This window comes from Peromyscus leucopus, chromosome X (assembly GCF_004664715.2).
Source record: "Peromyscus leucopus breed LL Stock chromosome X, UCI_PerLeu_2.1, whole genome shotgun sequence".
NCBI classification, from domain to species: Eukaryota; Metazoa; Chordata; class Mammalia; order Rodentia; family Cricetidae; genus Peromyscus; species Peromyscus leucopus.
The window spans coordinates 24304632-24324092 of NC_051083.1; the positions used below are offsets into that span (position 1 = coordinate 24304632).

The following is a 19461-nucleotide window of genomic DNA, read 5'->3' on the forward strand; positions in this document are numbered from 1 at the left end:
CATGTTTACCTAGAGATCATTATGTTATGGGTTGCCTCTTGACTTTTGACTTCTCTATTATTTTGGTGTCTTACCCTACATTTGCAAATGTGCTTGTATGTCCCAGATACATTGTTTTCTGTAACTCACACATACAGGTAACCTTTATTCCCTTTGTTCTTCTTTACAATTACAGGTTCATCACTCCATACTTATTCCTTTCAACAGAAATGAAATAATGATAGAATTCTACATATGTCTTGATTAAACTCATCTTTCTACTCTTCCCCCCTTCTTACTAAGTTCTCTTTAAAGGTTGAATTTCAAGAATATTTGGTTATGCAGACAGTCTACATGAGGGCCCTCTGGGACAGGGCAACAACAGGTTTGGAGGGAAAAGAGCTGAATTTATTTCTGATCCTGATTTCATTAGTTTTTTTTCCCCCTCATTTAATTTCTCATTCTATGACAGACATTGTTATGTTCCAACAATTTAGAGTGGAAGGGTTTTGCTTCATCTACATTTAGAGACTGCCACCTGGTGGTAGATTCCTAGATGACACTGTCATTTGACTTGTGTCCTTAGAAATTTGAAATAATTGACAGAATCAGTTCCTGGGTCCTGCTAGATGCTCCCAGGATCCTGAGCAGGTAAACTGATTTCCAGACTGAACATATGGGGACTCCTTGCCTTCCTGTGTGATTCAGCAACTCTGCATTCTGGAGTAGTCATAGGATTCAGGCATGCTTATCAGATTCCCCTCATCCCATCATCTGGTGATGCTCAGAGTCATGCATTTCCCTCCAATTTTCAGCCTTGCTCTATAAAATCTAAGTTTGCCTTCTGGCAAGTTTTAGTAACATAAAATTTTACTAAGATAAAAATCTAAATTGCCCAACCTTGAAGGCAGTGATTTTCCCCCCTTTATACCTTAAGGCAGTCAGATGGGCAGGTGGCAAGACAGAAGAGTAGACTGTAATTTGGGACATTTTTTACATTTTTGCTGCAGTTCTGTCTTTCCTGGATTTTTAAAGTTAAATGTATCCTGATTTTGAAATACTTCCTGTTTTTACTTACTGGTTAGAATATGCTAACAAAATCCATGAAATTCTTTTGAGTTTGCTCGTCTGTTTATTGATGATTTTATTATACATGCCCTGTTTAAAATTACTAGCTGGAATCTTACAGTTTTCACTCTGACTTTTTTATCTCTTCTCATGCTGCTCCACAGAAACGTTTACTGTAAGTGGCCTTGTTATTCCTCCTTGTCCCCCTTTGTTGTTCAGGCTGCAGGCACAACTTTTGCAGCAACATCACGCATAGGATGGCTGGGAGTGGTAGCTTATTGATTGTCATTATAATTATTATTTCACTGTTGTTATTAATAATCACGTAAGAACTTTTTTGAAAAGCTTTCAATATTTATTTCCTATATGTATTTTTTCTCCAAATCTAATAGCATTCATTATTTTAATATGCCAGTGGACAGCTTTGGCTATGATGTGATTTTCAGTTTTTTTTTTACTACCTTTTTATCAAGCAGTGTTTATTATGTTCCTTGGTTTTAGTGTCTGTCTATCTTTATTAAGGAAAGAGCAGCATGTATTTTTATATGTTTGTTTGTTTTGTTTTTGTTTTTAAATGAATGGCTAGAAGACTTCTTTTTATTCCCTGCTTCATTGGCACTACTTCCCAAGTCTGTCTTGAAGTCCTAGAGCCCCATATAGTGTGGAAGTTGCTGTGTCTTTTTTTTTTTCACTCAAGACACCCGGTGAAGTTACTCCCTGTTGCTTTGTGAGTTCAGTGACTCACTCTGAGCTCTTAGTCTCCATCTTCTCTGAGCAGACTCCCATTGTAATAGGAGAGAGCTGTTTTGGTTAGAATTGTAGTTTGGGGTAGGACTGTGGAAGTGGGAAGATTGTTACCTAGTGCTGTTTCCTCAAAGGGATTTCAAGGTGTATGGAGGAAGCATCTGTGGTGGGTGTCAGGGTAGGGATTAGAAACAGGCATTGGTTTCCCTTGTAGAGATCTGTAATGGAGAGACTCAGATACTAGAAGATCCCCACATGCAGTCGGGGCTGGGGTCATTTCATGGGACTAGGATGAAGACAAGAGCAGAGCTTCAGAGTTCTGGTTACAATTTGAGAGTTTTAGACCTTCATCTACTTCAGGATAGAGCTTGTTTCTGTCCTTAGCTGATCAGAGCTGAAGCAGCTTACTCTCATGGTTGGTACTACAGACAATTGGAAGGCCAGCTTTTGTTTCCAGATGACATTGAGAGACCAAAGACTATGGCCTTATCTGTTTAATGTGCTTGGGTTTAGTTGGTATGGGTGATAATTTGGTTAAAAAGAAAGACAGCTGGGTTGTTACTGGACTCATCCTTTCCCTCAGTTCAGAGTGTCAAGTTTTCAGTTTATGGAACTTGGTTAGCCAACGAGAAGCATGGAGACAACAGAGATACTGATATTATTAGCAAGTGATAGAATATCAATGCTTAGCTTAGGGCATCATATGTATTCTATATTTTAACAAAGTGTGTCCTCTGTAAAATATAGGCTCCTAAGATATATAACTACATGCAACATTAAAAGAGTTGAGTGTGTTTGTATTGGTTTTGTTTAAAGGAACCCATTTCAGTGAAAGAAAAGGGTAAAATACATAAGAAAATGTTAGTGATTATGTTTGCCTCTTAAAAGTAGATATGAAAGATAAAAATCAAATACTCAGGAATGGTAGCATTCTGACCCAGGAAAGCTACTCCAGAAGCTAGTGTGGCCCAGGGTAGCTGAAGAGGCTACTGCAGTGAGATCAATAGAGAGATGTCAGTCCCTGTGCAAGCCACAGGTCTCCAAGACAGTGTTTTCAAAGGAAGAATCAGTGTCTCTGTTTAGAAGATCATTGAATTCTGTTAGGATATATTTGGATAACTTTAAAAAAGTGATCATAAAAGCAATATCAAATAGGTTTATTGTGTAAAATGTGGAAAATACCAAATGGTATAAAAAGGGAAAGTTAAAAATTACAACTCACTGTCACTGCTGTTCTTGTGTCTTTGTTCTTTTACAAAATATGTTTCCCTTTTAATTAATCAGCATAGAATGTATTATATACCATTATGATATATTTGAACAAAGTGTATTTTTGTGATTCTGTTTCCCCCCATCTCCTCCAACCCCTTGCTACCTCTATCCCTTCCTTGTAGCCTTTTCCTCCCAGACTCTTTTAGGGGTTTCCCACCTCTGTCATCTTGTACTCTATGTGCTCATCATCAAAGGGAAAATATAAGATGTATGAGTCCACATGTATTTCTAGACAGTTAAGACACTTTTTAAAGAAGATGCCAGTGCCAGTCATAATGGTGTATACTATAATCCCAGCATGCAAGAGGGTAAGAAATATCTCAAGTTTAAAGAGCCAGAATTACACAGTGAGCCTCTGCCTTAAAAAAAAAAAAAGCAGGAAGTCTGTTGCTTTGGTTTTGGTTTTGATCTTTAAAATTAAAGACAATCATGCACAGTGTCTGTCTGCATGCACATGCCATGGCTTGTCTCTGGAGCACTTAGTGACTTTTTAGCACTCTGCCATAGATATCCTCCTGGCCTCCTGTGCTATCACCTCCTGACCCAGGTGTGTCCTTTGTTTGCAGCAGTGACCCTCCGGGAAGACAGCGCCAAGAGATTGGAGAGGAGAGCACGCCGTGTTTCTGCATGCCTGTCAGATTACTCCCTTGCCAGTGACAGTGGGGTGTTTGAACCTCTAACCAAAAGGTTAGGAGACTACCACCTTGTTTCTTCATCCTTAAGTATACTTGCAAGAGCATTACTGGTGTGCACAAAAGGATCTATATGGGAATAGTTTAATTCTGAACTTTGTTTACAGCCCCATGCACATTTTTCTACCTCCTTTAGTCTTTGGGAGGTTGGGCCTTAGAACCCTGTGGGGAAAATGCCCCTGGCTTCTGTGTGCCATTTAGAGGCTGGCCCTTACTGTGTTGTTCTGGAACGGCTTTATTCCCTGGTCCTGGCTAGTAGGGCTGAGAAAGAGCAAGTATGTACAATACATGCCAAGGAATTGCGTTCCTAGCAGTGAAATTACTCCCTCTCTTCCTTCTTTAGCTACAGGGAGCCCCCTTGTGGTCAAAACAAAACAAAACAAACACAGTAAGAAACAAGACACCTATTGTGGCAGCTCATACCTATAATTTCAGTGTTATAGAGACAAAGACAGGAAAAAGTGCCACAAGTTTGAGGCAACCGTGGGCTATATAGTGAGTTCTTGGTCAACCTGGGCTAAGATAGCAAGACTTTGTCTAAAAACAGAGAGGTAGGCTAGAGAGATGGCTCGGTGCTTAAGAGCACTTGATGCTCTTGTAGGGGACCAGTTCCCAGTACTCACATAGCAGCTCACAAACATCTGTTACTTCATTTCCAGAGTTCCAATGCCCTCTTCTAGCCTCCATGGCCACTACACGTGTATAATGCATATACTTATCCTCAGGAAAACACTTATTACATAAAAATAAATAATTCCTTTTTTAAACCAAGGGAGGAAGAAAGAGAGAAAGAAGTTTATGGGCAGGTACCCATGAAATAACCCATGATGGACTCTGGAGACCAGAGCCATGATTTTGAGCCCCTTAATGAACATATGTACTTGAATCACAGTTTGATAAAGCTCTTCTCAGTAAAGGACACCCTGAACATGAGAGAGAGTATACACATCTATAATGCTCAGTTCCTTTTGGAATAAACCTGATGAATTTGCCATTATTGTTCAGAAATGAAGATGCTGAAGAGTCTCCTTTGGGAGACACACATGGAAACAACGAGCCCCAGATCTATGTGGGATTTCTGTGAGTATAGAAGACAACTTCCTCTTGTTCTTCAAGATGCCCTATGGAATGGGGTCCACTTGGGTGGTATTCCATCACCTTTGATATTCCCAGTTACTTTCCAGCCTTAAAGATGTCCTGTAAATGGGGGCCTGCTTCATTGTCATTCCCATTTCTGTGGACAGGTGAAGGGGTTTAGAGGAACCCTGTGACCCAGGTGTTGCTTCCCCATTCTTGATAGCTCTAGTCTTACTTCAGTCTTGGATGAGTTAACAGAGTGAGAAGAAAGTGGAGATAGAGAAAAGTGGCTGCATTGCTGTCTTTCATCATTGATACCACAGCTGAGGACTGTTAGCTTAGAGTTGGGAGTCAGAAAGGTGGGATGCTCCAAGTTTCATCAAACTTGAGATCTTGGAGATATATTTTCCACATTTATGTTAGAAGTTAGCAAGTGTTCACCAAAGCACAGCTAGCAGTGTCCTTCCCTTATTCCCAGAGTAGGTTATTCAGTGGTCTACAACAATTAGATGTCTAATTTACAGTTTCAGTAAAAGCAGGTGGCATGATGTTTATGCCGGCAGAACAGGATGTTCTGTAGTTTTGGATTGCCCATTCTTGTTATTCTGGTCCAGGTTTCTTAGTGCTGACACTGTTGACATTTAGAATCGGGTCATTCTTTGCTATGGTGTCCCCTCTTATACACTGTAGGATATTCAGTTGTGTGCTTGACATCCATCCACTTGACACTTCCTTTCCAGTTTTGATAATAAGAAATGCTTCCAGATATCACCAATGTCCCTTGGGGGTAGGATAGGATAAAATGCCTCTCAGCCAGTGGCCACCATTGCAGTTGAATCACAGGGTTTTTCCTCCATGGGAAATTTGCAGTCCATGAACATGAGCTTTATTTTCTAGGCATGACAGTACAAATGAATATCTCCTTGTGCATGTGCTGCAACTGAGGAACCTTGCTGGGCTGGTAATGAAGGAAGACTGCAAAATGTAAGTTCCTAGTATTGGAAACATGGAGGCTGTGTACAGATAGTGATGACCCTCTTCTGCATGAAACAGTTCATTGCCTATTCTTCTTGGCAGACTCAGGAGGGGAAAAGTCGTTTGGAAGCCTGAATTTCAGTGAAGCAGTAGGGAATGTCTATATAAAGTACAAAGGATTTTATATATATTAAATAACTTGGTTAATTAGTTGAGACATTTGATGTACAGTGTTGCTACCAAGGAAGGGCCTGTCACTGGTAATATTTAGGATTATGTTCTCAAAGGGCTGGGTGGTCATGGTGCAAGCCCATTCTACTCTGTGGTCCCATGATGTGTATCAAGAGGCCTGAGACTGGATTCAGGGAGTCCCTGACTAGGAGAAGAACAGGAAATGGGAATTGGGACCATTTGGCAATCTGCTAGTATCCTTCTTCTCGGTGGCAGAATTTCTGCCTCTCTCTACTCTATGACCCTAGGTGGGTACTTGTGGAGGGTCTCACTAAGGTGGGGAACTGCCAATAATGCTCCATTCAAATCTAACCAACCCCATCCATTTCTTGTGAACTAGCATTGTAAACATGGGAGTCCACATTGGGATTCATCTCACCTGGTGATACACACAGCAGTAGTCACAAATATTTCATCCCTCTCATCTGTGTGCCAAGTTCCAGGATAGGGGTAGAAAGCACAGGAAACAGGCTCTACCTCTGTGGATGCTAGAACTGTCAGGAAAGGGCAGAAGATCTCTTGCTGAAACAGTTTCCAGCAGAACCTCACATCCCCCAGTCTTATCTTGGCTTATCTAGTCAGGTGTGCTCCATCTAATCCACAGAGATGCATTAGTCCTTTGAACCTGAAGGGTGGGAACCACACCACTGATATCATACCAATAAGTGAGCATATTAGTCCATGCTGCCTACCAACATGTTTCCTCCTCTCTTTTTCCAGCCACATCCGCGTCTACCTGCCCCCACTAGACTCCGGCACTCCCAACACCTACTGTTCCAAGTCTCTGGAATTCCAAGCTCCACTGGTGTTTAATGAAGTGTTCAGAATCCCTGTGCATTCCAGCATGTTGACATTGAAATCACTGCAGTTATACGTGTGTTCAGTGAATCCCCAGCTACAGGAAGAATTGCTGGTACGTGTAGCAGCAAGATCTCTGCTGGCTCATATGGTGTTCTCCTTCCTTCCTTTTCTTTTCCCTTTCTCTCTGTTTTATGACTCTGTCTTCTTTCTCCCCTCCTCCTTCTCTTCTGTGTTCCTAATTTCATCTGCCATTTCTTTTTATATGCTTTCTGATTTGTGTTTTGTATATACTTTGTATGGGGATGAGGCAAGTAGGGGTGAGGGTGTGCATGCTACAGTGCATATGTGGAGGTCAGAGGAAAATTTTCATTCTCCCTCTACTGTGTAGGTTCTGGCAGTCAAAGTTGATATTTTAAGGGACTGCAGTTATGGAATAAAATCATCAAGGACTGGTTCTGGCTTTTATTTTTAACACCCGTGCAGGGCATTGCTCAGATAAACTTGGCCGACTGTGACAATTCAAGCGACATGCAGCTGCGCTGGTATCCTGTGCAGGTCTTTGCCAGCCCTGAGCCGCCTAAGCCGAAAGAGCCTGTGAGAGTTATGGAGAGTACCACACGGGACACCGTGCATGCCAGCTCCGGAAAGACGGTACATGGCCCTGGCTCAAGGAGCCAATCTTTCATGACTGTTTTCTTGGCTTTGAAACTAGTTTTGTTCCAAGTACTCATTTCTAAGAAGATTCCTTGTAGACTGCAAGTCAGCATGTGTTATCAGTGAAGAAGTTTCAAGGAAAGGAATCAGATGGGAACATGGTAATACACAAGGGCACTTCCTGAAAAATGAATTTTTAATGCAAACGTATTCATGATTACTACTTTTGCACAGATTTGTGGACACAGAACTATAGGCACAGGGTGAACAGTGTGTTGCTGCTGTGAATGGTGGGGTTTGTTCTCCTGCATGGCCAAGAGGTCAGCTGGTTCTCAGAAGCATCCTTTCCTCCTTCAGGATGCAGTGACAGTGCTGCTGGCCAGAACCACAGCACAACTACGAGCTGTGGAGAGAGAGCTGGCAGAGGAACGTGTAAAGCTGGAATATACTGAGGAGGAGATCCTGGAGATGGAGCGTAAGGAAGAGCAGGGAGAGGCTGTATCTGAGAGGTGAGTGCCTAGTCCCCTGCCCTCCTAGGGCTACAGGAAGAGGCAGACCTTTGTGAAGTTCCTGCAGACAGGCTAGCCTGCCCAGTGCCAGTTAGCATGGCTCTCAGGGGAGTGTTTCTAAATGCAAGTTGCTTTCCCCTCTTTGCCTCTCTAGAATGTGCTGGGTGGTGCTACCATACCATTGCTCAGGAGCCAGATCCTGGTGGGGAATTTCATGGTGATCTGAATAAGAGAAATACCCAGAGCTCTGTGCCAAGTCCTCTTCTTTTAACTTCAGATTTCTTTCCAGGACTCCCCTCTGCTGAGACTAATAATAACGCAGTCCCTCCTCCTCTTGGTTTTTGGAGATGGGTTCTTACTATTTAGCCCAAGGTGGCTTTGGAGTTCTCTTGCCTTCTGAGTGCTAGGATTATAGGCATATGCCACTATACCTGACTCAAAGTTCCTTTAAGTTTTTTTGTTTGTTTGTTTCATTTCTTTTAGGGTACTGAGAATTAAACCTAAAGCTTTGTACATTCTGGGCAAGTATTATACCACTGAGCTACACTTCCACCATTATTTTTATAACACACCTTATTGATATTTCATCTATCTGCCATTTACAGTGTGCAACTCACTAGTTTGGGATATAATTGCAGTATACCATTTTTTTAAACCACAGTCAGCTATGGAGAAATTTCATGAAATGAAAATACCACCCAACACCCCCATTATCAGTCATTCCCAATTCTCCTTCCCTCTGACCCTATTCTACCACAAATGTACTTTGTCTTTGTGGACTTTCCTCTTCTGGATGCAGTCCTCAGCAGAAGCATATAATCATATAACCAAGCAGCTTCTCTTTCTACTGCTGCTTGAAGCAGTCCATCAATGGCTCCATAACTATAAAGACCTGTGAGAAATGGATGAATAGTTCAGGTTAATGAGCACCTCTGCTTAAGTGGCTTGACTGATTGATCCTCTATGAAGGCATTTACATGTTGAATTCCTTCTACAGATTTCCATGAAGAATATTGTCTTTGTGAAGTTCACTGCTTCATCACATGACTTTGCCTGAATTTAGTTTAGACAAAAATGTGCTTTTGGAGCACCTAGCAGAGGAACAGTGTATTCTGTTAATGGTCAGAGAGCAAGTTTGGGGGCATTTTCTGGTAGAGTTTTTGGTACCTTAAGTGGCTCCAATTGGGTGATAGAGAAATACAAGTACTGTTTTCCTTAGAAAACAGAAATAGTCCTACTTTATGGGAACAGCAGCTGTCTTTAGTCAAAGAAACAGGTTTTCTTTGCTTTTTCTGCTACTGTGCTCTGCAAACAGCAATGAAAGGTATCACCTCTGATGAGCTTTTCATGGGCTATTGCAATGTTTACCTTTAGGAGTTGGCAGGCTGACTCGGTTGATAGTGGCTGTAGTAACTGCACCCAGACCAGCCCCCACTACCCAGACTCCTGTTACACTGGTGTGGACTCCATCCATGGACATGTGTTTGCTGGACAGGTAGATTCTTACAACCCTGAGAAACTTCAACCCCTGCCTGTTAAGGTAAGTAAAACGTGTCAAAAAGACCTTTGAATGTATACTACCTGGCCAGTCCTAGAAAAAGAGAGGGTATGTCCCAATAACTATTATGGAAAGTGAGGGACAGGGTAGCAGAGAGGCAGGTGCACTGCAGGATGCTAAACTGACATGCTTACATGTAGGAATAGAACATGTGCTCACTAATAGCCATGCCTTGTGGGTGTTGGGGGTTTGGAGGTGTGTGGCATTTGAGGTTAATAGCTAAGCAAGGGCTCTATATTACCGAATGCTGGACAGTAGCATTGCCTAAGATCTGTAAGGCCTTAATGTGGGTGCAGTAGGTCTTACAGCAATGTCAATCACCCATTACAAGGAAAGGACAACTGTAACTTAAAAGGGGAGCTTTTTACACCACTATGTGGTGATCCCTTCCCCATCTTCAGGGACAACTATGTTTTGAGCAATTGACACTGTATCTATACCTCACTGAAACAATATTACCCTAACTATTTGGGTAAACATGATAAACATGCTATCACCAAGGTCCCTGAAACAGCAAGTGTGAACCCTCCCCTTTGGCCACTTCTTAGTCTGCAGCTTGTACAGCAGATTAGAGTAGCTGTTTTAGACTAGGCCTCCAGGAATCGCTGCTATTCTACTGTTTATAACCTTGAAACTTAGCCACTTAGCCATCAAATGAGTGGCTAGGGAGGCTAGATTGATGTTTTCCCCTTTCTTTATTTATATTTATATTTTGGAAAGGGTGAGGTTGTGGGATGGTGTAATTGCTATGGAAAATAGCCTGACATTTCTTCAGTGCATTCTGGTGGGTCATTTTTCTCTTGTGGAGATAAAGCGAGATTACTATATGTTCAAGGCCAGCATGGACTGTGTAATGAGTTTCAGGCCAGCCTGGTATACATAGACTCTGTCTCAAAACATAGAAAAAGAGAGCTAATAGGAGTAAGGAGTGAGAAAAATGAACTACTGTATGTTCTCGTAATGCAGCTTTTGTGTGGTAGATTTAAAAAGGCAGGTATACCAGCAGGAGGAAACTTCTGAGAGGAGGTTGTGTATCATTTAGTGTATCACTTGTAGTATAGAGTAACAAAAAGCCTGCTACCTAGATTGACAAGGAGACCACCACAGAAGACCTTTTCATGGGGGATGCAGTGAATGTTCGCAAGGAACGGCTTAGCCGCCGTGCCCGAGGTTCTCCCTTCGTCCGTAGCAGCACCATTGTGCGCTCGCAGACCTTCTCACCAGGAGCAAGGAGCCAGTATGTTTGCAGGGTGAGTTGAAATTCCTCTACCCTTGTCTGTAACAGTTTCTTCTTCATTCTCTTTGTCATGTTCTCATTTTTACTATTTCTGCTAAAAAAAAAATGCATATTCTCACAAGCCATGCCAACGAATGAGTGAACACCATGTATGAGTGGAGATAAGGATGAATGCTAGGCACTTGGCTTGCCACCTGGCCCTGGGCCTGTTGAACTCTGCCTTTCCTCTGAATTCTACCTTCCACAGATTTTCACTACTGTGTGTGTTCCATCTCATGGAGGCAAGGTTATAAATGTTGTGACATCAGCCTCAGAAACAGCAAGTCAAAATGGGGCAGTCTTGAGTTGCATAGAGATGTGTAGGTTGCACTAGCATGTTCCGTAGAAGTCCTGAAGCATGGTTGAGTGGCTGAACAGCAAGGTACCAGCCAGTTCGAAGTCTGTAGGCTCTAAAGAGTGCATTCCAGTTCATCCACATGGAAATTTATGCCCTTTGTGGAATGATGGAGATACACAGTCAAATCACATTGGAATGCTTTATGAAATACTGATATCCAGGTTTCACTCCTGGAGACTTGTCACTGGTCACAGGTAGGACATGAGAATTAGAACTTTTGGAAGTTCTAATGTGCACATGGGACTGAGAACCTGCAGGTAGGTGAATAGGAGATGCAAGCCACTGTCGTCATTGAAGGGAGTACAGTGAGTTTGAGCTGATTAGACAGTACCAGGATGACAACACCACCACTGACCTGGACAGTGAAAGGGCTTTTAAGAGAAAATGGTCATGATGGGTCCTTGGACATACTCATCTGAATACCATCCTCATGGTCCCTCTCTAGTGTATACTCTGGCAGAACCAACAGGGAGCAGATTCAGATGCTTTTTGACAATGGGGTAGTAGTAAGGCAGAGTTTACTGCTTAGAGGAAGACCAGCAGCTGCTGGGTTGAGCTCTGTGCTCTGCATAAAAGACTGCATTTATTGGTGATGGTGTTAGAAGCCTTGCTGTTTATATGCATGTTGGTATGACCACAGAACAATAAGTGTCCATGCACCGTGTTTCCTGAATATCTCCTGTAAACTGGTACAGAAAATAAAGCTTGGAAGGCAAGACTCACACAGACAGCCATTGATCTACCACCGCATGAAGTCTGTAGGGGCTCCCTCCCATAAAGAAATGCTGTTTATTTTCCTCCTTTAAACCACACCTTTCCCTTGACTGGTACAGTGGAGCTTGGTGAATATTGGCTTGTCCTTTCCACCAGGAATGAGTCTCTTTTTCCAGAAAGCCATTTTACTAAAACCAGAAATAAATAGCAAATGTGAATGATTACTAAACAGTGAAACATGCTGAAGACAGTACCTGTTTTTGTAAGCATCTTACCTAATATCAAATTGTAGTTGGTATGGATAGTACAGAAGTATGATTGATTTGATCAGGGTAGAAAGGCCATGTGGTTAAGTTGATGAGCATGAAAAAAGGGCAGATGGCAGTTTTGTTTGCTTTGTGTTGGTTTGGGTTTTGTCTTTTGTTTTCCCTTAAAACTCTTCTGTAGATCCAGAGACCCAGTAAAAGCATCAACAAAGGTTTTAAATGTATTTTAAATGTCTGGGAGAAGTAAAAAAGAATCTCAGAATACACAGTGATTGAATAAAAAAATGTCTCATAACTTGTTTCTGAATATCTTTCTTTTTGGTACAGCTTTATCGTAGTGACAGTGACAGTTCAACACTGCCCAGGAAGTCCTCCTTTGTTCGAAATACTTTGGAAAGACGAACCCTTCGCTACAAACAGGTGTGTGCCACAGAAGCTAATATGGAATCTATATCTGCTCTGTGTTTTATTTGTATAATCCTCTTTATAAAGGTATTTTAGGAAATGGTTAAAGTCACATTAATTAAAAAATAATATTTCTTATTTCTTTGTAAACTTCTTTATAAACTGTAATAGTGTCATAATGCTATTAGTATTTATTGAGATGATTTTGTATCATTTGTGATTATTGTTGTCTTGGGTGTGTCAAATGAATAATCGTTTCTACGTGATGTTATTTTTTTTCCTTTTTGACAGGAGAGAATATATATAGACTTGGCAAATTTGGCTTTTTATGTTTTATTTTTACTTTTAATTATGTGTATGTGTGTGGGAGTGTGTGCACATGTGAGTGCAGATGACTGTGGAATCCTCAAAAAGGTGCCTGATCCCCTGCAGACTGAGTTACAGGAAGTTGTAAGCCACCTGGCATGGGAACTGGGAACCCAATTCAGGTTCTTTACCAGAAAAGTGCATGGTGCTAAGCAGTTAGCATCTCTCCATCCTCTACATCGTAGTTTCTCAACATACAGCATGCTTCTACAAAGAACTATATTCATTGTTTTTACTAGCCAATTTTTTTTCCTTCTCCTTATACCATGCCAGCTTTAAAAGTAGTTTGTAAGATACTAGATAAGTCCCTGTCTTTACTGGGCAAGCATCCTTTGGAATAGATTTTTTTTTTTTTAAATCGAAGATTCCCGTGTGATGTTGGTATACAGATTAGTTGCAGACTGGGAAATCTAAGAAAACATATGATTGGGCTACAGAAGTTGTGTCTGAACAGGACCAGTGTGAACAGTGCAAACTAAGTCATTCTTTGTTACTGATCTGTGCTCTTTTGTTGAGCACCATCTTTGACCTTGACCCATTGGAGGCCAGAAACACCAGACTTTCCTGCTTTCATATATTTGTTTTTTCCCCCTCTGTCTATAACTTTACTTAATTGGGTCACTTTTGTGTGTTGCCAGTTGTACTTTTCAGATGCAAGTAAAAAATGAAATTTAAAAACCAAAGAAAATACACATTTTGCTGCTTTAGACGTATATTATCAGATGGCATTTCTAAAAGTGTGTTCATTTTTTCCTGTCAGCTACATGTATAAGGGTCTGTTGCTCTATACTTTTACAAACACAGTTGTAGGCTATTATTAAAGAAAAAAAAAGGTTGTTGTTCCTTATTTTTATATTGAAGTAGAGATTTAATCTTGCCAGAATCTGGTGTTTTAAAATGTAGATGTGGGATAGGTTGTACTTAGAGAAACTCTTGTACCATAGTCATCTCCTGTTAATTGTGGAAGAACCTTCCAGTTGAAGACTGCACCAGTCCAAGCTGGTATGTATGCTCACTGGTGCCCCCTGCCTGCTTTCCACAGCCCTGCAGGTCGTCTCTGGCCGAGCTCATGGCCCGCACCTCCCTGGACCTGGAGCTGGACCTCCAGGCCTCAAGGACCCGGCAGCGGCAGCTGAATGAGGAGATTGGAACCCTCCGGGAGCTGAGGCAGCGTCTGGAAGATGCGCAGTTGCGGGGCCAGACTGACCTCCCACACTGGGTGCTCCGAGATGAACGGTTCCGTACCCTACTGAAGGAAGCGGAGAGGCAGGTAAGAGAGCCAAGAGCCTGCTCTGGACTCCCTCTAGAGCCCCCTAACTGCTTCTTATTCATGTTTCTTATGCTACCTTGAGTCTAGTTGTGACTGTTCCTATCATGATGTAGTAATTGAAAAGATACTGACAATTGTTTTATGACATTCTCCCCTACTATGCACATTTATGGTGGCACCAGTAAACACCTAGAGGTTCTTTCAAGGAGAGGGAAGGGCACCCAGCTCCTCCTTGCCTTGTGTGGAGAATGCCCTGGGGCCACATTCAGGCAGGCCTGGCTCCAATCACTGCAACCACTCCCAGGCATGTCTGTGGCTACAGAAGGGACTGGCCTTTCTTCTGGATCTTTGTGGCTGGTGTTACATCTTCTGGACTCCAGGGATGGGAGTGAACTCATTCATTCTTTTTTGTTTGTTTTGGTTTGTTTTTCGAGACAGGGTTTCTCTGTGTCACAGCCCTGGCTTTCCTGGAACTAACTCTGTAGAACAGACTGACCCCAAACTCACAGAGATCTGTCTGACTTGGCCCTCCAAGTACTGGAATTAAAGGCTTGTGCCATCAGTGCCTGGCCATTCTTTTTTTTTTTTTTTAAGTAACAGTAGAAAGTCTTGCTCATCAAATGTTTCTGTTGCAGACAAGACAGACCAAACTTGACTACCATCAAGAACAAGTAGCTGAGAAGATGCTGAAGAAGGCTTCCAAAGAGATCTACCAGCTTCGAGGGCAGAACCACAAGGAGCCCATCCAAGTGCAGACCTTTAGGTAGGCGGGGAAGTAGATCCTGGGCCCAACATTCTGCTTTCCTATCACCATGGCATCTGGGTTGATATAAAAAGCACAGTCAATAGGAATCTACTGTAAGCAGCATGTCCTGCCACTAGTAGCATTTTGATGTTTTCTTCTGAATTTTAAAAATATTTTCATGCTTTTTTTTATGCCACCTGTAATTATAATGTAGAAGTCTGTTGTTTAAAAATTAAAATATCTCAGGATGCTACATACTTTGTTAGTTTACTTAAACATAATGTTTTTATTTCTAATTCACCCAACTACTCTTTTTTTATTAACCAGCTGCTGTTTTCTAAACATTTGCTACTGTAGGTAACTAATTTACATAAATACACACATCCTTGTCACCTTTCCTTTTTAATTAACTTTTGAGTGAAACAAAATCTACAAACTGCAAAGCATGTAAATTATATAGTTCAGTGATCAAAGACTTGCTGTCACGGGAATCAAGCGTTTGTCAGCATCTGCTACTTTTCTACATTAGAATCATGATTGCTTTGGATTTTAATTACATAGATTAGGTTTACCTGCAAAATTAGGTAAAGTTCTTTCGGGAGAATTAATTGCATCATTACATCTGTATTCTCTGTGGCTGTGAAAAGCTACGGTGAAATTCAGAAAGTATAAAATTAATACGTTTAAAACAAACAAACAATAGTATTTGTTGCATCAATAATGTCATGCTGCAACTCCCTCCATTTGGTTTTCAAACACTGTCACCAACCACAAGGAAAGTGCTCATACCTACTTGGTGGTCAAGCCTATCTCCCTCTCTGAGCCTTACCAACAAGCAGTCTGCTCCCTGTCTCTCTGCATTTGCATCCTTTACCTATTTCCTATTAATGGGATCATGCAACATGTAGTTTTCTGTGTCTTCCTCATTACATTTAGCATCAGGCTTCTGAAGGTCATCCATATTATAGCATCTGCCTGTGTCAATCCTTTTTATTGCTAAATACCATGTTTGGCTTTTAGCCTTAATGTTTTAAAATCTTTAATATTCATATCCTTGTCATAACTAGCATTTAGGAGTGTATTTACGATTTAGAACTCATTCATACAGTTTTCACCTTCTTGTTCATTTATTAATAGAACAAGTATCTCCTGTGTACCTCCCATATATTAATTAGTATTTTAATCACTAAAGATAAGTACACCATAGGGCTTTATACATACCATTGTCACTGGAGACTTAAGTTCAGCCCTCCTCTCCTCACCTTTGCTACTGTGGATTGATTCTGAGGCCTTGCATAAACTAGACGTGCACTCTGTTCCTGAGCTACAGCCATAATCTTTTAAGAACCACTTCTAACACATAATTCTTTCCAATCCTAGGGAGAAGATAGCATTTTTTACAAGACCAAGGATTAACATACCTCCTCTCCCAGCCGACGACGTTTGATGTAGTGCATTGTGCACATGAAGTATTTATCTGCCTGTTTTATTTTCATGAAGTTCTTAGATTAGCTAAATTTGTCTTTAAAATATTTGTGCAAAGCTATTAATATACACATTTTGTAAAAAACATATATCTATACATATATATTTTCTAATAGTGACGGCAACAGGGCTTGGTTTTTCCTTGTTGTGAAATCGACATCTCTGAAGACAGGTTATTTTATAAAAGATCAACTATCATGTTAAGAGTGTACAGTTTTTACACTGTTTTATTTGACCTAAAGGCTGGAAGACAGAAACGAAGTGAGTTCAGGCAAATTCACTGTATTGTAATTTATTTATAGTACTTTTTTTCCTTGATGGAAAATACTGACTTTAAGGTGTATTTTAAGACTGAAATTTTGTTCTTCAGTATTTGTCATGCAGTAGAATGGAACTTGGGGCCGGTTTTGTTTCTGACACCTGAAACGCAAACACTGTGTGCTGAATTTGTCACGTGTATCAGTTTCTCATAGGTGCATTTACCTTGTATATTGTACACTTTCACTCTCTGTGTGTTATGTTCAAATATCAACTGCAGTGGTTCAGTCATACTCTGCAAGCTGTGTATGCGTTGTAGTGCCCAGTGTGCTGGGCACTGATGGCTCCTTGTTGCTGTGTTGTCATCTAATGCATCTTTCTGTGCTTACCACAAGTCTGAAGCTGGCAACCGAGCCCCCGGCATCCCAGGTTTCAGCCTGCCTGTCCACTAGTGACTGGTGGCTGCTCACATTGCTTACGTTTGTCAAAGCATGTGCAGCTATCTTTGCCACTCTGGCTGGTCTGACAGACAGCAGGGAGGGAATGCTTTCCTGCTACCCACCCTACTGTTTTGTGAAGGAAAGTGAAAAGAATGAGTACAACAGAGACTAAAGGCAGAGACATAACCTTTGAAGGTGCTTTTTGTGTGTGTGGAGAGAAGGGCATGTGGGTAACATGGCTTACCCAGCAAGTCATTGTAGGAGAATATTTGAGTTACATCAGAATGCTTCTCTCATATTGGAGTGAACCAATATTCCCCATGGAATCTTAGAACTAGCTCATGAGGGAAATTTTAATGAAATAAAAATATGCCATGATTCTTTTAAATGCCAAACAATTTAGTTTGCCTAGCACACATTTATTCTATGTAAATGTGTTTTCTTTCTGAGGCCTTGAATGAATAAATGAAGTAATCACAGGAAATGTCAAAGAAAACAGAACTCTCTTCCTAGATCTTCCTTCCCCTCCTTGGAAATGCCCCTTTTAATCAGGTCTCCTTTTTCATCATTCTCTAAACTCTTCCCTTGTATAACCCACTTTCATTTTTTCATTTATTAAAAATGAATTTTGTAAAAGCATTTCATTGACATGCGACCAATCACAGACAATGGAATTTGTCAGTGGTGGTAAGACTGAAAACCTTGTTTTTTTACAGTTGTCATCTCTTGCTATGCATTCCTGTTTCTAGCCTTGCTTTTTTGCCCCCCGCATCCCCCCCCAATTTCCTTTTTGAAAGAACCTACAATAGAGGTAGAGACCCAAGGCACCAATCTTAGAGCATTGCCAGTAGCAAGCAACATTACTCTGCAGGCTCGCCCCCTGTGCCTGCAGAATATTGGGACCTTAACCTCCAGCCAGAGCCAACTGTGCCTGACACTGCCTCACAGAGACAGCTCTTCCCAGGCCACTCTCTACCTGGAATGAGGTAGCTTTTCTGCCAACCTAAATTAGGGAGCAACTGAGGAAAACCTACTATGCCAATACAAAAAAACCCCAGATGTACTTTTCAGAAACATCACTGCCTGCCTTCTACCAATTTCTGTGGGGAGCATTGTCTTCCTACTCATACCCGACAGGAAACACATGCAGCCTAAAGAGGAGCACCTAGGTTTGACACCTTTCCATCATATCCCTCTCCCTGCCATCTGGCTTTGCAAAGGTGAATTGTGTGCAGGTGTATTACATGGGCTGTTTGCTGTCGTAGCAGATATGGTACCCAATACCCTCACTTGCTTCCTTTTGGCAGCTGCCAACATCTTAACACTACCATGTCCAGAAGATATTGCCCACTTCAGGAAAATGAAAGGCTGTGGGCTTTAGGAGGACAGGGGAGGTTTCCATCTGCTGTGTGAGTTTGTATATAGGCTTAGCCTGGTGAGAAAGAAAACTACGGTCTTTGGGCAGCCCTGGTCATGCAGCAACCTGAATTTTGCTACCAGGGTCTCTGAAACATCACCGAATGTAAAAGGGAATTTGGTTTTTCTGCTTTATCTAATCATTGCATTGTCAGACTTTGGTGATTATTGCTGAAATAAGTAACCTTCTATTGTGGGAATAAGTTAGAATCAGTATTCATCTCTTTGTTTTGTCACTGTTTTCTATGATTGTGTCATTTGTATCGTTTGAAAGTATTTCTTCTATAAAATTAAACTAACCTGCCTTAAGAACAAATGGAAATGTGTGTTTTGTTTTTTAAAGAATGTATAATGGAGACTTTTAAATAAATGAAAAATGGTGCTGGAAATTTAGATCAGTGGCAGAGTACATATTTCACACATATGAGGACTTGGGTTCAGTCTCAACACCAACAAATAACTGAAGACATTTAGGAAAATAAAGATGTATTAGTCAGGGTACTCGGGAGAAATACAACTTATATAATGAGTGTGTGTGTGTGTGTGTGTGTGTGTGTGTGTGTATGTATGTATGTATGTATGTATGTGTATTAGAATGGCTTACAGGCTGCAGTCCAGCTAGTATAACAATGTCTTTCTACCAACAGAATGTCCAAGAATCCATTAGATGTTCAGTCCACAAGACTGAATGTCTTAGCTGGTATTACTCTGGAATCCTGAAGAAGTATGCTCTAATGCCAGTGAAGGAATGGACTTGCTAGCAAGAGCGAGAGCAAGCTTCCTTCTTCAATGTCCTTTATATAGGCTGCCAGCAGAGGGTGTGGCCCAGATTAAAGATGGACCTTTGCACCTCAATGATCTGGATTAAAAGTGGGTTTCCCACTTTAAATAATTTAATTAAG

At 41.2% G+C, this 19461-nt stretch overlaps 1 protein-coding gene across 2 annotated transcripts in view; it reads left to right on the plus strand.

Annotated features, from left to right (window-relative positions):
* Wwc3 (WWC family member 3) overlaps nt 1-18875 on the plus strand; it is a 109065-nt gene extending 90190 nt beyond the window's left edge. Inside the window, exons 12-23 of one of the 2 annotated variants that reach the window (XM_028885936.2) lie at nt 3630-3750; nt 4761-4835; nt 5730-5816; nt 6759-6951; nt 7323-7490; nt 7851-8002; nt 9377-9542; nt 10646-10810; nt 12502-12594; nt 13988-14215; nt 14851-14978; nt 16341-18875. In XM_028885936.2, coding sequence (XP_028741769.1) covers nt 3630-3750; nt 4761-4835; nt 5730-5816; nt 6759-6951; nt 7323-7490; nt 7851-8002; nt 9377-9542; nt 10646-10810; nt 12502-12594; nt 13988-14215; nt 14851-14978; nt 16341-16407 — 1643 coding nt within the window. In that variant the 3' untranslated portion in view covers nt 16408-18875. The remainder of the gene's footprint in view (nt 1-3629; nt 3751-4760; nt 4836-5729; nt 5817-6758; nt 6952-7322; nt 7491-7850; nt 8003-9376; nt 9543-10645; nt 10811-12501; nt 12595-13987; nt 14216-14850; nt 14979-16340) is intronic. The other variant, XM_028885937.2, reaches the window with a different exon arrangement.
* The last annotated feature ends 586 nt before the right edge of the window (nt 18876-19461 follow it).